The following is a 15,764-nucleotide window of genomic DNA, read 5'->3' on the forward strand; positions in this document are numbered from 1 at the left end:
GGGGGTACATATTTTCAAATCAAACATTTTCAAAACATTGATTGGAACACAGTTTTACAATATTTGGTATACCATGTTTTCAAAATGCGTTCATCATATTTGGGTAAAAATATTTATAGATCAAATGTTTACAAAATATTGTACCAATATTTTGAAACAAATATTGGCTGTAAAACCTTTTTCAAATATCGTGGAAATTTATATATTTTCAAATTGCTGTGTGGGAAAATTGTAGAAATATTTGTAGGAATTTATAATATTCCTTTTATTTTAGATTCTGAGCGGAGTGAATGTATTGATTTTACAATGATGTGTGTTTTTTTTATTTTTATTTTATTTTCGAGGGTTTGATTTTCTTCAGTAACAACTTTTCTGGTAGGAGACTGAAAGTAAAAAGTAAAAATTCCCAATAGTATTTCAAAAACATCTAGAATTATTTCACTAAATGTTTGTTACTATTTTCTATACACCATACAATTTAAAAAATATTTTGACTCATGTTGAACTATTGATAGGCATATGAAATTTTTGATTATTTTTTTTTTTTTAAACTAATGTCGATAACAATTTTTTCGCTTCGTCAAAAAACTTAAAAAATTAATACAATGTTTCTCGTAAGTTATTGTTAGTGTAAATAAAAAATGTAAATGTAAATCCACAATAATTGTTTATGAGTGTTTGAATTTAGAATTTTGAAAATATTTGTGAAAATCACGAAAATGTGCAAATGATTTTGAGTTGCAAATTCATAAAAATTGTTTTTATATCTTAGTTTTTAAAATTAAATACAAATAGTTCAACAGCATGAGTCTAAATATTTTGAAAATCGAATGGTGAATAGAAAATGCTTGAACAAACATAATTCAGTGAAAATTATATATATATATCTATAGTCATTTTTGTAGAGTTACACTAAAAATCAAAATCGATTTTTTCGAAAACTGATTTTGAGTAAAAATGTTCGGTTTTCCTTAATTTTTTGTTTGTTTTTCTTGTCGTGTTTGGAAAATTTTGGGAATTTTAAATTTTAACCTCCTGATTGCATCAACTAGATTCATTCTTCTACCAGAAAAGTTACTGTTGAAGAAAATCGAAGCACTTTTACTGTCCCAAACCGTGAGGAGAGACACAAAAAAAAAAAAACACACATCATTGTAAAATCAATACATTCATCACTTCTTTCAGAACCTATACAATTTTTAAAATTTTCAACCATAGCTAAGTGTATAAAATTTAAAACAAAGTTTCATGCAAGTAGGTTATTCTGTAATCAAAAAATCTAAAAATATATCACAGTTTTAAAAAAAAAAAATTTTATGTTCAAATGTGAACGAAATTACATATTAAATAATCAAGAATAATGATTTGATTTTTTAGTAAATTAAAATATTATTCGTGGGTACTTGAAACTTTTAAAGTATATTATTAAACTTTGTAATCAATGACTTTTCAAGTGTATTTTTTTTGGCAAAAATGAATTTGATCTACTGTGTAATACTAATGCTTACTAGTAAAACAAATTACTCGAATCACAATAATATCATCAAATATACTAAATTACTAAGTAATATTATTGACTGACAGACCGTCTCGCTCAGAATGGTTTTGGTATACAATGATTTTATATCATTGAATTCAAATTTAACACCATACATTACAGAGACCCACTTGTAACCTACTGTACAGCAGAGCGACATCCAAATTACCCGCTTTTTATTATTCTAATGATTCTAATATTGAAAAAATCTATAAAAGCAACTGGTTAGTTATTTTTAATCATATTAAACGATTTATTAAAATCTCAGTTTTTAAATATTAGATTTCAAATGAGCTTTTTTTCAAACAGTCGGTTTTAAAGGAGTTTAATATAGGCAATAACATAAAAAAAGTGTATGTGCGTGTCATTTGAGTATGATGATACCCCTTATACCATTGTGCACTCGCACTCACACGCAAAATATGTCAAGTGCTAAATAATACACAATATTACAGTGAAATATTAATTACTTGTTTTTTATCAATAAAATGCATTATGTTTACGTTAAAATTTATATTTTCATACATTTATTTGTTGATAATCACATATAAAAATGTAATAAAAATAGTGCAATATAAATAAATGATTACATATCTATGTACAATAATGTTGTGAGCTCTTATTTCTAAATTGTAATAGTTGAAAACTTTGACGTCAACGTTTAGAATGTAATGTTCAGTTGTAGAAATAACACAAAATAAGGGGTGGAGTGGCTAAAAGTATATAAGTACAAATTGATTTTCAAGTATAGGTATTAAGTACCTATGTATCTTCATCAGTGTTGTGCTCGGATTTCTTTAAATGTCGGAGGAATGGACGATATGAATTTTTAACCATATTCTCAGACCACATTATATAGTGGCAAATATATATTCATTGTTTTAAATTGATTATATAATTTATACAACAAAAATAAGCGAGCGATATCACACCCTACTCCCCTTCCCAATTAGCACGCCTCTGATATGTGTGTCGTCTGTGTGTACATTATTGTTGTAATATGACAGATAAAAAAAACCATTTAACAATCGATAGGTACTTATAACATTATTGATTAATTCTGAATAATAAAATATTTGGTATGGTATTCAAATATATTTTGTTAAATGGAAGTTTCATTGAAGGTATATATTTTATATAGATAATTAATATTACGTACCTAGCTTACCTACATAATACTTCGAAATTCATCGTCCGAAGTCGTCATCTCTCAACAGAGGAACGGCTGTCGTCTACGAATGAAATAATAGTTACCTACCTACCAAGGCTTAGCCTAAACGTGCTAGTGCTCGCCGCTCGGAATCCGGATCAATTTCTAAACTTCTAACTTCTATATTCTATTAATTATTTCTAATTTTGTTCTTCATATTTATCGCGGGTTCGTGGCGACCCGTTGATAACAACTCCCGCACCTGATAACATTTGTGATGGTTGTCGCTGTTTACTGTTTACAATATTCGCTGATAATCCATCCTCTCGCGATAGCTGATCAAATCAACCGTTGGCCCCTGACGTGAGAATATTATTATTATTATTTCTCGTTGCTGACTGTTGAGTACTGTAATATTCCTATTGAAGTATTGAATTACCAAGTGCCATTTGTTACATGCACCACTTACGATAACGTGCGGTAAGTTATTAATTTAATTCAGTGTTCTGCAATAAATGTACAATCGATTTTATTTTCTAGCTGTTTCCGCATCGGTGATATCTCTGATGATTTTATAGTAACATCAATAGTTCCGGCAGTGGTATCTCTCAGGATTGTATTCTTGGCATGGCACCACGTCCCATGTGCGCGTAGAACCAACTGCACTCAGCAACCCAAAAAATAAGTCACCATCAACTTTGTTTTGCGCTGTTGGTTGTCGTCGTCAAACATAAACTTATTGTCGTCTTGTAGGTTCAAATGATCATGCTGAAAGCAGTAATTCTGATCGGTGGGCCATCTAAAGGTAAGGTATTACATTTTTTGCTCAACTACACACGTTTGTTGTGTTCCATTCTTGTTATTAGATCTTTGAATTTTTACAGGAACTCGATTCCGACCCCTTTCGTTGGATGTACCTAAACCGCTTTTCCCCGTGGCTGGTCTCCCTGTTGTTCAGCACCATATAGATGCCTGTTACCGTCTGGGTCAACAACACAACTCAATTTCTGAGGTAGATAATAAGAGGAATGTCAGCAAATATTGTGTTGCTGAAGTGCTTTTATTGGGATATTATGGAGATGATGAACTGGCAGACTTTTTACTTACAGCCACTCAGAGTTATCCATCTCTGCGAATTAGGTATGGTTTTGTTAACTAATACCTACTTTGATATATTTTAATAAACACATTATTTCATTGTATATTCTATAATTGTTTTCATTGTGTATTAATCATACGATTGTGATGTGTGTAGGTACCTACGCGAGCCTGATGCTTTAGGTACAGCTGGTGGCCTATATCATTTTCGCGATACGATTCTTGCTCCGTTAGGCACTAGTGAAGATGAGCAAGTGCAGGCATTTTTTGTAATGAATGGTGATGTTTGTGCTGACTTTCCATTAGATGAGATGCTTGATATGCATTTCAATAATAATAGTCTCCAGTCACAGCATCAACAAAAACAACCAGTGCTAATTACTGTTATGGCTACTGAAACTACTCGTCAACAATCTGTTCACTATGGTATGCTATATAATATATCTTGTTAATACTTGATAGGTTAATTTAATGACCAAAATGTTTTGTCATTGTTAATGAATTCATTATGTGTAGGTTGCATGGTTGTAGATAAAGAAACAAATATCATACAGCATTATGTTGAAAAGCCATCTACATTTGTTTCAAACACAGTGAACTGCGGTGTTTATTTGTGTTCCCCACGGTTATTTGATACTATAGCAGATATTCATTTAGAAATGTCTAACAGTAACGGAAATGGTAATCAACAACACATCACCAGGTATACTACTAGGTAATAGGTGAACAGAGTAAGAATTTAAAATAAAAGTTCCTTAATTTACAAATACATTTAACTCTGTTTATAGCAGTAATAAAAATAATATTAACCAACAGCAGCAACAAAAGCCAACTGAAGAACGAGTTGCTGCTGCCATGGTCATGTGGATGGAACAAGATGTGCTACGTAGACTGGCAGGGGAATCTGGAAGTAGTTGCAGTAGTGGGGGTGATGGTGGTAGCAGAATAAAGAAAGATGCTGGTTGTGGTGGAGTGGCATTGGCAGCAACCACACGTAACTGGTGGTCCCAATTAAAGACTGCTGGTGCAGCAATCTATGCAAATCGTCACTACTTAGCGTTGCGCCAACAACGGCAACGGTTACTACAACGAGAGTTAATTGATTTACCATTGCCTTCACCCGTTAAATGTCGATTGGCAACTGCAGATCCTAAAGGTGGATATTCAACAATTGGAAATGTGTATGTGCATCCATCAGCTCTAGTGCATCCTACCGCATTAGTTAGTTACACTTTATTTCATATTTATTATTCATTTTTGATTGAAATATTAAAAAAAATATTTATTCTTTTTACAATATCTTACAAAATATTGGTAATTTTGGTATTTGTTAATAGTTTTTAAATTATTGAACCTATATTATAATTTTAATGTTTTTATTATAGCTGGGTCCAAATGTAAGTGTAGGAGAAGGAGCTTGTATTGATCAAGGTGTACGTATTAAGGAGTCTATTGTGTTACAAGATGCTGTCATTGGTCAACATAGTCTGGTAATTTAACACTATTAATTTACTGTTATTTTAAATTTAAAAAAAAAATATTTAAATAGGAAGGTTGTTTAAAATCATAATGTTGCTATTAATTGTACAGTGTGTATAGGATCTAGTTAATACTTATACTCTATCACAAAAAAGAACAATCACCTAAAGCGCATCGAGATTGATTCGATTGCCACTTCTAGAATCATGTGATTCTGCTAACACTAGATGGTTGGTGGGAGATGCGTAGAGGAAAATCTGTGGGCCTACTGATTTTCTTTTCTATTGAGACAGAGTATAGAATACATTTTTTCTTTGTACCTAATTTTGTTATGTTTTCGTGTATTGCATTTAATAATATGAAGTGTATAATTATATAATATAATATTATAGTATTATAGAAAATAATTGTTTCTCCTTATATATCTATCTATAAACATTTGTAAAATGTAATTTTAAGTATTTTCATTAAATCTTTTTTGTGTAGAAATATAATAAAATCAATGTACTAAAGGTAAATAAAATATCCTTCAGTTTAAATTGGTGGTTGGGTTAGTTGTCAATGTTAAAAAAACATTTAGTATGCTTCTATGATGTTCTTAAAATGGTTTGAAATCTATAGAAACTCGCTTCATATAGATAGTTTGATTATTATAGTAGTTTTATTTACCCGTAAGAATACAAGAATCTGTGGACATGTGCTGTTGTAACATTATCATATGAAAATATTAATTGTTGAATTGATTTGTATATAATTATAAAAATGTATTTTAGTTAGAAATGTCTGGGTAGGACATCACTTTTATAATATTTTACAAATTAATGTACTTAGGTGATGCACAGTATTATTGGTAGACGTGCTAAAGTTGGTGCTTGGTGCCGTGTAGAAGGGAGTGCGGCGTGCTCCGACCCTAATCCTAATGTGGCATATGCAAAAATGACACCTCAGCTGCCCTTATTTAACGCCTTAGATGGTCGCCTCAATCCATCCATAACTATACTCGGTTGGTTTTATTTGTATGATAGTCATTACATTACTAAAGATTTACTGTCATATAATATAGGTTGTGGAGTCAACGTCGAATCTGAGGTAGTATTATTGAACAGCATTGTGTTGCCTTACAAGACTTTAACCAGAAGTTATAAAAATGAAATAATATTGTGATCATTGATTAGTTTAGAGACTTTTGCAATGTAAATTAATAATATTTTTGTATATCGTATGACAATTAGGAAGCCCGCTGTTGATAAATAAATTGTGATGTACATTTATTATTATTATAAATACAAGTATTTATGTTGGTATACTTATATTTCATATTCTTAATGATTATTTATGCACATTATTATTGTTAACTGTTACACAAGTGTATTTTTGCGTTTTACCATTAAATACAAATTTTATTATTATAATTTATTTAAATATACATTTTTATAATACTAAATAATGGTTTTTTTTTACTTATATCTTATTATTTTTTAAATTATGGAGGCCAGTTGAAGTATTTTATTAGATGATTTTTTAATGTTTTGGGCAGGTTTCCAACTGGAAATAGCTAAAACACCACCCAAAAATCTTTGAAGATTTCATAAGTTACACATTGTATAACATTTATTGTCTTATGTGTTATTGTACATAAATCCATTTGTACCTATGGTGTCGGTAATTCGTCTGGAATTCTCAGAACACAATTGAAATAAGTTTATTGACAATAATATTGTTATTTTATTACTCTCTCAAAGTCTAATGTTAAAGTTACGATATTGTCATGTTAAATATCAATCCTCTTTATGAATATTGATAATTTAATGCATTCTTTATATTCGAAACAAAAAATGATGAAAATTAATAATTTATGAAACAAAATATAAAAATAATTAATTTTCAATAGTTTGTAATAATTAAAAATATATATTCTACTACTATGAGTAGCAATCAATTAAAAAACGTATACAACAATTAACTTAAGTAAAAAAAGATTTCTGAATTGTATCATATAAATTAAAACAACTGAAGCCGGGGAGTTCCCAAGTTAGACTCTTTGGGTCGGCTTAGTAACATATGAAATTTGAATACCCCAAACTCTGAAATGCGAATAATAATAAATATTAAGTCTTCTTGAAAAATGGGATGTTAATTATTGTAGGGCTGGATAAAACCCTAAAAATCTGTAGACTCATATCCGTACTCTATCTGTAGTTTCATATTCTGCGCTTATAACAAACATGAGTGGAAGTGCCAAAGCTTCTTTAAAATAATTTATATAATATACTTCAAAATAAATGATTATTGGAGCTTTTAAAAATTAATGGTTTGATTATTTTTTTTATATATCAGATTTGATTAAAAAAAAAAAATAATTTTAGCCTCTACCAATCAATAGACTTATTTTAAACATACCTGGCAATATAACACAATGTCATATGATAGATAATAATTGTATTTTGTAAATATTAATTCTACATAAAACAGCTTACATATATATACATTTCAAGGGCAGTAATTATAGAGTGCTTATTGTGAATAAAAAAAATACACGACCCTTAATAATTTTTCAGTTAATTAATACAAACCATGGGTCATCTTAGTATGCACATTGCACAATTAACTTAATAAATAATTTCATAAGCACACATTTATTTTAGTAAATAATTTGAATATAAATCTACATCATTTACATCACAGAATTATGAAAAGAAAAATATCTTTTGTGGCACTCATGACTTGAAAGATATTCTTCTCCTCAGTATCCATCCAGACCGTTGTATAATTTATTGATTGAGTTTTCGCCTAATATTCTTTTGAGATCTAAAAAACAAACATTTGAAATATTAACTGTAATCAATTATACTACCATTATCTTGTTTGTAATTAGTAAGTTTAAATAATATTTAAAAACACTGACCACTAAAATGAAATTCATTATAATAATGTCATAATTGTAATTTTCTATAATCTTCATTAATTTTTGTTTTTAAATTGATTTTAAGCATGATAAAATTAATACTAATGTTACCATAAATAATACATAAGTACATAAGGATGTTTTTATAAATTTAACTATGAACCTTGGGTTAGTTTTTACAAATCAACTGTAAATACAAAGACTAGAGGTTCCCAAACTTGTTATGGTACGACCCATTTTGGAAATTATTAAAATTTTTGAGGCCCACAATAATATCAATAACATTTTTTTTTTTTTTGCTGGAATTTATTATAGCAATAAATTGCTATCTTTTCAATAACTATTAATGTGATTGCTTAGTGCTAACACAGTCACAGTAAATTGTAACTGTAATTGTCACAAATGCAGATAACGATTTATGATAAAACTAAATTTAAACAGCAACGAAAAGTAATAAAAACACGTGTCTAAAAAATGTATTATTCAAAAATATAACACAACCCACAGTTTGGGAACCTCTGCATTAGCTTGATGTATAACTAAGGAAGTGAGTTTCTGTGATTTTCCATTAAACAATAGATAGAGTATTAAGTCAGTTCAGAGTATTAAGCCGATAGCATCTATTTACTATTATACATTATTACTCTACAGATGACGGTTTGCTAACACAGCTGACAGAATGGCTCCTGGTTTTTTATAAAATGTTGACACTACATAGTGGACATAATAAGCTGCACACAGAGTGAAAAAAATATTTATCTAACACATTCCTCCTTTTATACTTTGACATGACAAACCTGAACCTTAAAATAAAGTGTAGAAAACATACGTTTCCCCAAAAACATATTTATGCGTATAAAATATTATTTAGATGAAACTATAAAGCATAAAAACATCTTATTTTAAAGATTTTAAGAGCGTTAAAATCCGGGCTCTAATAATATCAATAACATTACAGATGGCGGTTTTGATAATGCAGTAGCTTTTTCTATACTCAGTTACATTAAATATAAAATGTATGAGTTAATATAAGTTTTAAGCTGTAATTTCAAGTCTGAATTTAGAATCAGATATTGCTATGAAATAGTATTAGTCATTAAAAATATAAGTTACCTTCTTTGTCTTGTTCAGTGAAGTCATTTTTAGGAAACTGGATGTCAATAGTGATGATGAGGTAACCATGTAAGTTATTGTTTTCATAGTTGGGCATACCTTCACCTTTTTTACGAATTTTTGCTCCAGGCCAGGTTACAGTATTTCGTTCTATAAGAATTTTTCGACCATCTAATTGGGTTATCTCTGTTTGGAATCCAATTAATGCGTCCTACAAATAAATTGTTTATTATAATTAAATCTGTTTTAATATATAATTCAAAACCCAACACCTACAAATATTATTTATTACATAGTACAAAATAACAAGTTTACTATGAGCCAAATTAATGTATTTCGGTTAGTTAAAATATGAGTAAAATGCTCATTACATTTATTTTGACTAAATTTAAATATATTTTAGATGATATTGTGGAACACTTAAATAGAAAATTATTATTTAAAAAAAAAATGTTTATATGATTACCTTCAAATTTAATTTAATTGTATTTCTTTTAAATTACATGATAATTTTTAATACACAAGAACCTAACAAAGTAGATATAAACACTTAAATACCTCGAAAAAAAAATACCAAAAAATAATTATTAAATACACTTCCTTGAAGAATTTCCAATAATTAGTTTAATAAATATGAATTAATTACCTGTAATGAAATAGTTAGATTAGTGTATAAATCATCGCCTCGCCTTTCAAAAACAGAATGAGGTGATGTTTTTATTTTAAAAACAAGATCGCCTGGTTCTCCGTCAATATGTGGCTCTCCTTCTGCTGTAAACTTGGTTTCTTGGCCATCTTTCATACCAGGTTCTATTTCTATTTCTAACATGCTTTCTTCAGTAACCATTCTAAAAAATATATTAAACGAACGTCCTAAATTAAATTTAAATTCACGTTTATATTTTAAATGTACAATAAATTATGTTCAATTATATTACAATTTTTCAAATTGTCGATAAATCACTTTTAGGTTGTAATAATATAAAAGTCAAATTTAGGCAACTTATAAAAGCTTAAAAAAGAAAAAAACAATAACTTACTTTACATTGGGACATTCATCACAAACATTTTGTTGCATCATTTGAAACCGACCTGGGCCCAATTGTTTAGTGATCATCTCTTGGCGACAATTACATTGTCTTGTACCATGAGCTGGTTTTATAACCGGTTTGTTTCTTGTTACCTAGACAATCCATTAATATTTTTAATAAATCAACATAAATTATATTTTATAAATTAAGAAAATTATTATGAATTTATACCTGCACAAAGTTACCATTGTATAATTCTTCTAAGGAAACATGTAAGTCAAGAACTATGGTTCCACCCTTAGGAATTTCTTTTTGTCCAGGTGATTCATCAAAATGAAAACCAAAGTCTCCAAAGAAACTGGCAAATGGATCATGACCAGCAGCCATGCTGTCCTTTTTAACGCACTGTTCACCACACCTATCATAGTCTTTACGCATTCTTTCATCAGATAATACTTCATATGCATTTCTTAACTTTGAAAATTTTTCTGTAGCTTCTGGATCATCTTGATTTTTATCTGGATGAAGTTGCTTAGCCATTTTCCTAAATGCAGATTTTATATGATTCTGCTTGGCTGAACGTGGTACATTCAATATATCATAGTAGTCATTTGAACTGTAAACATAATATATTATGGTATAGTGAATGCATTTCCATACTCTAAACTTTTTTCTTTAAGACATATATCAACATTTTTAAATTGACTTGGTTCAGTTTGTGATTAGGGATTATATTTATTTTTTGATTTATTAAATAAAAAATACTAAACAATGTTTAAAACCAAATTTTTATTATCAGTCATCTTACTAATTGTATAAACAATACTTAACAAGTTTAAAAGGTCGAAACAAATATATCAATACTGTCATAAATTATTTTTTTTTTATTTTGTTGGAATAAAATGTTAAATTATTAACCATTTTTAAATAAAGCTTATTTTTTGAAATTTAAAGATGCCCAATCAATTTAGTTTTAAGTAATTAAGTTTATAAAATTTATTTTTAAAATGTACAGTTTTTCATAATGGTAATTAATTATCTTAATCATATGTTATATATTATCTAAAACCAAGTTATAAAAAAAAAAAAAATATATTACATTATTATTTAACATTAAAGAAATTGGGAAAAATATTTATAAACAGGGTTTGGATTTTGAAGCAAGTTACCTAACTAATAAAAAAAACAAATAAAAGTTCTTATTATTTTTACTGTGTTTCCACTAGTGCAAAATGTAAAAAAATATTTTCAATTATTTAGAAAAAAACGTCGATAGTTCGGCTTCAGACTCAAATATTCTTGTACATTAATAGTCTTTAAAAATTACCTTTAATTGTCCATCAGAGTTATTGGTATAACAATAATATATGTGCTGGGGTACCGTACCTTTTTTTCTAATATATTAGTTTAAACATTATTGTCTTTGCAAGCTCTTAACATTTTGTACCATGAAAACTTACAAAATTATTTTAATAAAATGATAAGTGAACATGAAATATTAAAAAAAGAAAGAGAATAGCAATACAAATGCAATAATAGAGGGAAACGCAAAATGAAGTTTGTGGCAGTTTAATAAAAACTAAATGAAATACATTAACAACCATGTAAGTTCTATTTTTCTATCTTTTAAATCTAATCAATCCAAACCTGATTTTAAACAAACCTAACTTATTCAACACAATTTTTTTTTAATTCTTTATTTTTGTTGATAATTTTAAATGTTAATATATTTATGAATTTATGATACTTGTGCTTAAATCTTGTACTACTAGACAAGCAATGAGTGTATGGAAAACGTAACAACATATAGGGTGCTTTTTGATTACTCAATTATTTGTAAGCACTATAGTGCGGGGTTGTAGGGTAAGTTATATAGGTATATAGATTATTGTATTTTGTTTTGTAAAGACAGCCTACATCACAGAGAGATGTTGTTAGGCAGCCCACTGGCTGTTGTTATACACAGTTCATATCTAGTAGTATAAGGTCTATGGTTTAAATGAATAAATGAGGTATGGTCTTTAAATAATTTTTTTTTTTTAATGTACCAATAATAATTCAGATAACCACTTAGTAATATTTTTGTATGAAGTACAAATTTATGTATATTGTTTTATATTATATCCAATTTTTAATCACCTGTCCATTAGAAAAAAATGTTGATATTGTAAAGGCGACAGAGGTAACCCTGTTTCATCTTTACAATAAAATGGCTAATCACAAAATTGACATATTTTTTGATGGACAGGTGATTACCAATAGCTGATACCCCAAATATCTCGGGGTAACCTTGGATGGAACCCTTACCTACAAAAAACACCTGACAAAAACTGCTGCAAAACTGAAAACAAGGAACAATATCATTCAAAAACTAGCAAACTCAGAATATCAACAGTAGCACTTACACGATTGGAAGCTGACTATTGCTCACCAGTATGGCTACAGAGTGACTACACAAGTAAAGTAGATACTACACTAACTCTGCTATGAGAATTATCACTGGAGCACTTAAATCTACCCCCATAGCTCAGCTGCCTGTACTTAGTAACTTAAGTCCACCTCATCTACATCGATACAACTTACTAATATGAGAGTGGACTAAATGCTTTTTAAATACACTGCTCCCAATACATAATGATACAAACACTGGTCTTAACGTAAGACTAAAATCTATTAAACCTACCTGGAGGCTTGCCCAAAAATTATTATTAGAAAAATTCAATGTAAACACGGAATGGAAAAGCAGTAATCGTGACAAACTCAAACTAATTAATAGATTTCGAACGGGCTACCGAAGGATGGGATACATGTCCTACAAATAGAGATTGAAACCCTCCCCAGGATGTGGTTGCGGACACAAAAAGAGCAAACTTCTACACACATCATTGATGAATGTAATATTCAACGATTACAGGAAGGAATGAAAGAACTACACAGAGCCACAACAGATACAGTGCAACGGCTGAATTCCCTGGACAAACAAATTTAGTAAAAGACCTATGCAAATCACACACTCATAACCAATAAACATATTACTTATGTAATCTGTTATTATTTAGCTATCTTTTATTTATTTATAAATTTTATTATTTGTACCTATTTTATTTTATGTTACTGATGTTAAACTGTGAATGATATATGTAAGCCAAATTAACTAGAACACTGGGATAAAACAAATATTTTTTCTTTTTTAAAGCATGTACCTAATTGATATTATCTAGTATTTTACAAGATTAATATGTACTTTCATATTACAGTTAACTATTGATTATCCACAGAATGAGGCTGCACAGCAACCACGGAAAAGTGAATTTCTATATTGGGGCATTGTCAATCTACAATTCTGGGGTGAAATTTGACATTTAAGAGCTTCTCTAAAACCGAGTGGTGGAACTGTAATGATATCTCCAAGATATCTTATACGTACATATTACACATACATGAACACAGATACACAACAGCTTACTATACACATTTTATACAGGATAGATTTTTAAATAGCAGCACTTCTGGCCATAATTTTAGTATTTAAGATGGGTTCTATATATTATTAACACTGTTGGTGTACGTCTACACGACAAATTTATAATAACACTAATAAATAAAATGATTGTTAGTTTAAATAGACAAATATAAGTTCCTACGTAATACCACAATATTTACTATAAAATCAAAAAGAAAAGTACAAACAATATATATCACATTACTATTTGTAAAAGAACGCAAGGAATGTGTGGTATAAATTAGTATAGTTTTATTCAATATATTATATTCGTGCTTATAATTTATATCATAAATGACAACTAAGGTATGTAGTAAAGTATCAAGTACTGCAGGTAATTATTTGCTATTAAAAACCATAATTTGTTTTTAAAACCACTCAATATTATATAAAAATTTCTTATTTATATCTTCTTCCGTATATTTATGCACAATATACAAAGAATCACTTCATACTCGTCATGGGCGTTATGTCATTATCGTTATACCAACTAAACAAAGTAGGTAAATATACTTACTTGCAATATGCCAAAATGGAAAACGTCAACAAATTGTAAACGACGAATACAACGTTATTTAAAAACATTTTATTGAATTTTCGAGTAACAAAAAAAACCAATAAGACAACGAGTTAGATTTACCAGTGACTAGAAATTAAAAATCGCCGAACAGGTATTTTACTTTTTCCCTAACAAATCAGTAATTTAAATTTGATCGAACATAAATTCATTTTAAGAACTTCACATTTCACAGACGAACACTTTCCGCGGAGCATAAAATATATTAATTCTACTAGTCTTATGATTCGTTTTCAAATAATATACGCGTTGTGTCAACCTCCGGTTGATATTGTAATCAAAAGTAATGTGGGCGATTTTGATTGGCCGGCTGGTACTTTCCCCCCCAGTCGATCTGTATCACACGGTTGTACGACTCACCATCGAAACGCATTATCTGCGCCTAAACGCTATCGTTGAGCGTGGAAGAAAAATGATCGGAACTACCTCCAACGGAGTAGTGACCAACAGGAAGTGAATGGCTGAACGCTGCGGACAGTGTTGTTAATAGCAAACAAATCTCCCCAGCGGCGTCCCGATTTGGCTTAATATAATATGTAACTTACAGTAATTCACATACCTAGGCCCTAACTACATGTAAGTATAGAATTGCATATGTTCGTCGATAATTTTTTCACAGATTGTGCAAAATATACATATGACACCCGGTGGAAGGTAGGTAGCATTACAATAACTAGTTTGACCCGCATAATTAAAAAAAAAAAAATTATTATTTCCTTCCTGTGAATGTGAGTACCTACCTACAGAAAATAATGATTTATAAAAGACATAAAAATGATTATAAAAATATTAATATTTAAAAGAAACCGCAATATTATTGGTACTTATCACATTTACACACGTTTTTCAAATTTCGTAGGTCGTGTATGTTTATGATAGGCACGACCCGTAGATACGCTTATCGCAATATCGCCTATGTAATGTTTACCTATTTAAGTTTAATTACCTATCTAATTAAATATCTACTATAATACACCTAGAACCTAGATAATACAAAATAGGTAGGTATTGAGTGAAGTAAACTAAATGTAGGAAATGTACAGAAACACGATTTAATAAGTGTATGACTAAGAATTATTAAAACTGATATTATTGTCGTTTAAAGCCATTTAAATGTAAAAAACCTAGAAATCATTCTACTGATTCAGGGTTTTGAGTGTACCATTGTAGTATGCACCTACCTCGTCATGGAGTACTGGTAGGACATTATAATGATTGATGAGTTTAATGGTTTTTATTAAATCCCTACTTCTAAGGATATTCTATAATTTATGCACATATAATATTACCTATTAAATATTTAATAAGTATACGGTGTGTTAAATTAATTTCTGTCTACAACATCTCATATATAAAATAATATTAAAAATAT

General features: G+C 29.0%; 3 protein-coding genes across 6 annotated transcripts in view; 2 read left to right on the plus strand and 1 right to left on the minus strand.

Moving 5' to 3' along the window:
* Window positions 1-2,682: 2,682 nt before the first annotated feature.
* On the plus strand, window positions 2,683-8,066 carry LOC111035773 (mannose-1-phosphate guanyltransferase alpha-A). Of its 4 annotated transcripts, none has more exons than XM_022317536.1 (9): window positions 2,683-3,167; window positions 3,228-3,492; window positions 3,572-3,827; window positions 3,943-4,211; window positions 4,302-4,500; window positions 4,577-5,006; window positions 5,171-5,275; window positions 6,096-6,267; window positions 6,328-8,066. In XM_022317536.1, the coding sequence occupies exons 2-9, from the start codon at window positions 3,447-3,449 to the stop codon at window positions 6,426-6,428; spliced, it is 1,578 nt and encodes a 525-aa protein (XP_022173228.1). In that variant the 5' UTR covers window positions 2,683-3,167; window positions 3,228-3,446; the 3' UTR covers window positions 6,429-8,066. The 4 variants fall into 4 exon arrangements, with proteins under 4 accessions (XP_022173228.1, XP_022173229.1, XP_022173230.1 ...); XM_022317537.1 differs by having other exon boundaries at window positions 4,302-4,488; window positions 4,574-5,006; XM_022317538.1 differs by having other exon boundaries at window positions 4,302-4,488.
* On the minus strand, window positions 7,882-14,620 carry LOC111035774 (dnaJ homolog shv). The gene is made up of 6 exons (XM_022317539.1): window positions 14,333-14,620; window positions 10,545-10,929; window positions 10,323-10,465; window positions 9,929-10,130; window positions 9,283-9,493; window positions 7,882-8,072 (listed from the first exon to the last, which is right to left on the minus strand). Exons 1-6 carry the CDS (start codon window positions 14,398-14,400, stop codon window positions 8,008-8,010), a joined length of 1,074 nt encoding a protein of 357 aa, XP_022173231.1. The 5' UTR covers window positions 14,401-14,620; the 3' UTR covers window positions 7,882-8,007.
* A 126-nt stretch (window positions 14,621-14,746) lies between these two features.
* Window positions 14,747-15,764, plus strand: part of LOC111035775 — a 57,883-nt gene continuing 56,865 nt past the window's right edge. The window contains exon 1 of the mRNA XM_022317541.1: window positions 14,747-14,968. The gene's annotated coding sequence lies outside the window, so the exon portion shown is untranslated. The remainder of the gene's footprint in view (window positions 14,969-15,764) is intronic.

The sequence above is a fragment of the Myzus persicae genome, unplaced genomic scaffold, assembly GCF_001856785.1.
Source record: "Myzus persicae strain clone G006 unplaced genomic scaffold, MPER_G0061.0, whole genome shotgun sequence".
Lineage (NCBI taxonomy): Eukaryota > Metazoa > Arthropoda > Insecta > Hemiptera > Aphididae > Myzus > Myzus persicae.

Excerpts from the sequence above, each read along its gene's own strand:
- LOC111035774 (XM_022317539.1), bottom strand. The coding sequence starts at position 14,400 with ATGTTTTTAAATAACGTTGTATTCGTCGTTTACAATTTGTTGACGTTT. Across the intron at positions 10,466-10,544 it reads ACAATGGTAACTTTGTGCAG|GTAACAAGAAACAAACCGGT; the intron begins GTATAAATTCAT and ends TGGATTGTCTAG. Across the intron at positions 9,494-9,928 it reads ATCTAACTATTTCATTACAG|GACGCATTAATTGGATTCCA; the intron begins GTAATTAATTCA and ends ATTTATTTGTAG.
- LOC111035773 (XM_022317535.1), top strand. The coding sequence starts at position 3,447 with ATGATCATGCTGAAAGCAGTAATTCTGATCGGTGGGCCATCTAAAG. Across the intron at positions 4,212-4,301 it reads TCAACAATCTGTTCACTATG|GTTGCATGGTTGTAGATAAA; the intron begins GTATGCTATATA and ends CATTATGTGTAG. Across the intron at positions 6,268-6,327 it reads TCCATCCATAACTATACTCG|GTTGTGGAGTCAACGTCGAA; the intron begins GTTGGTTTTATT and ends CATATAATATAG.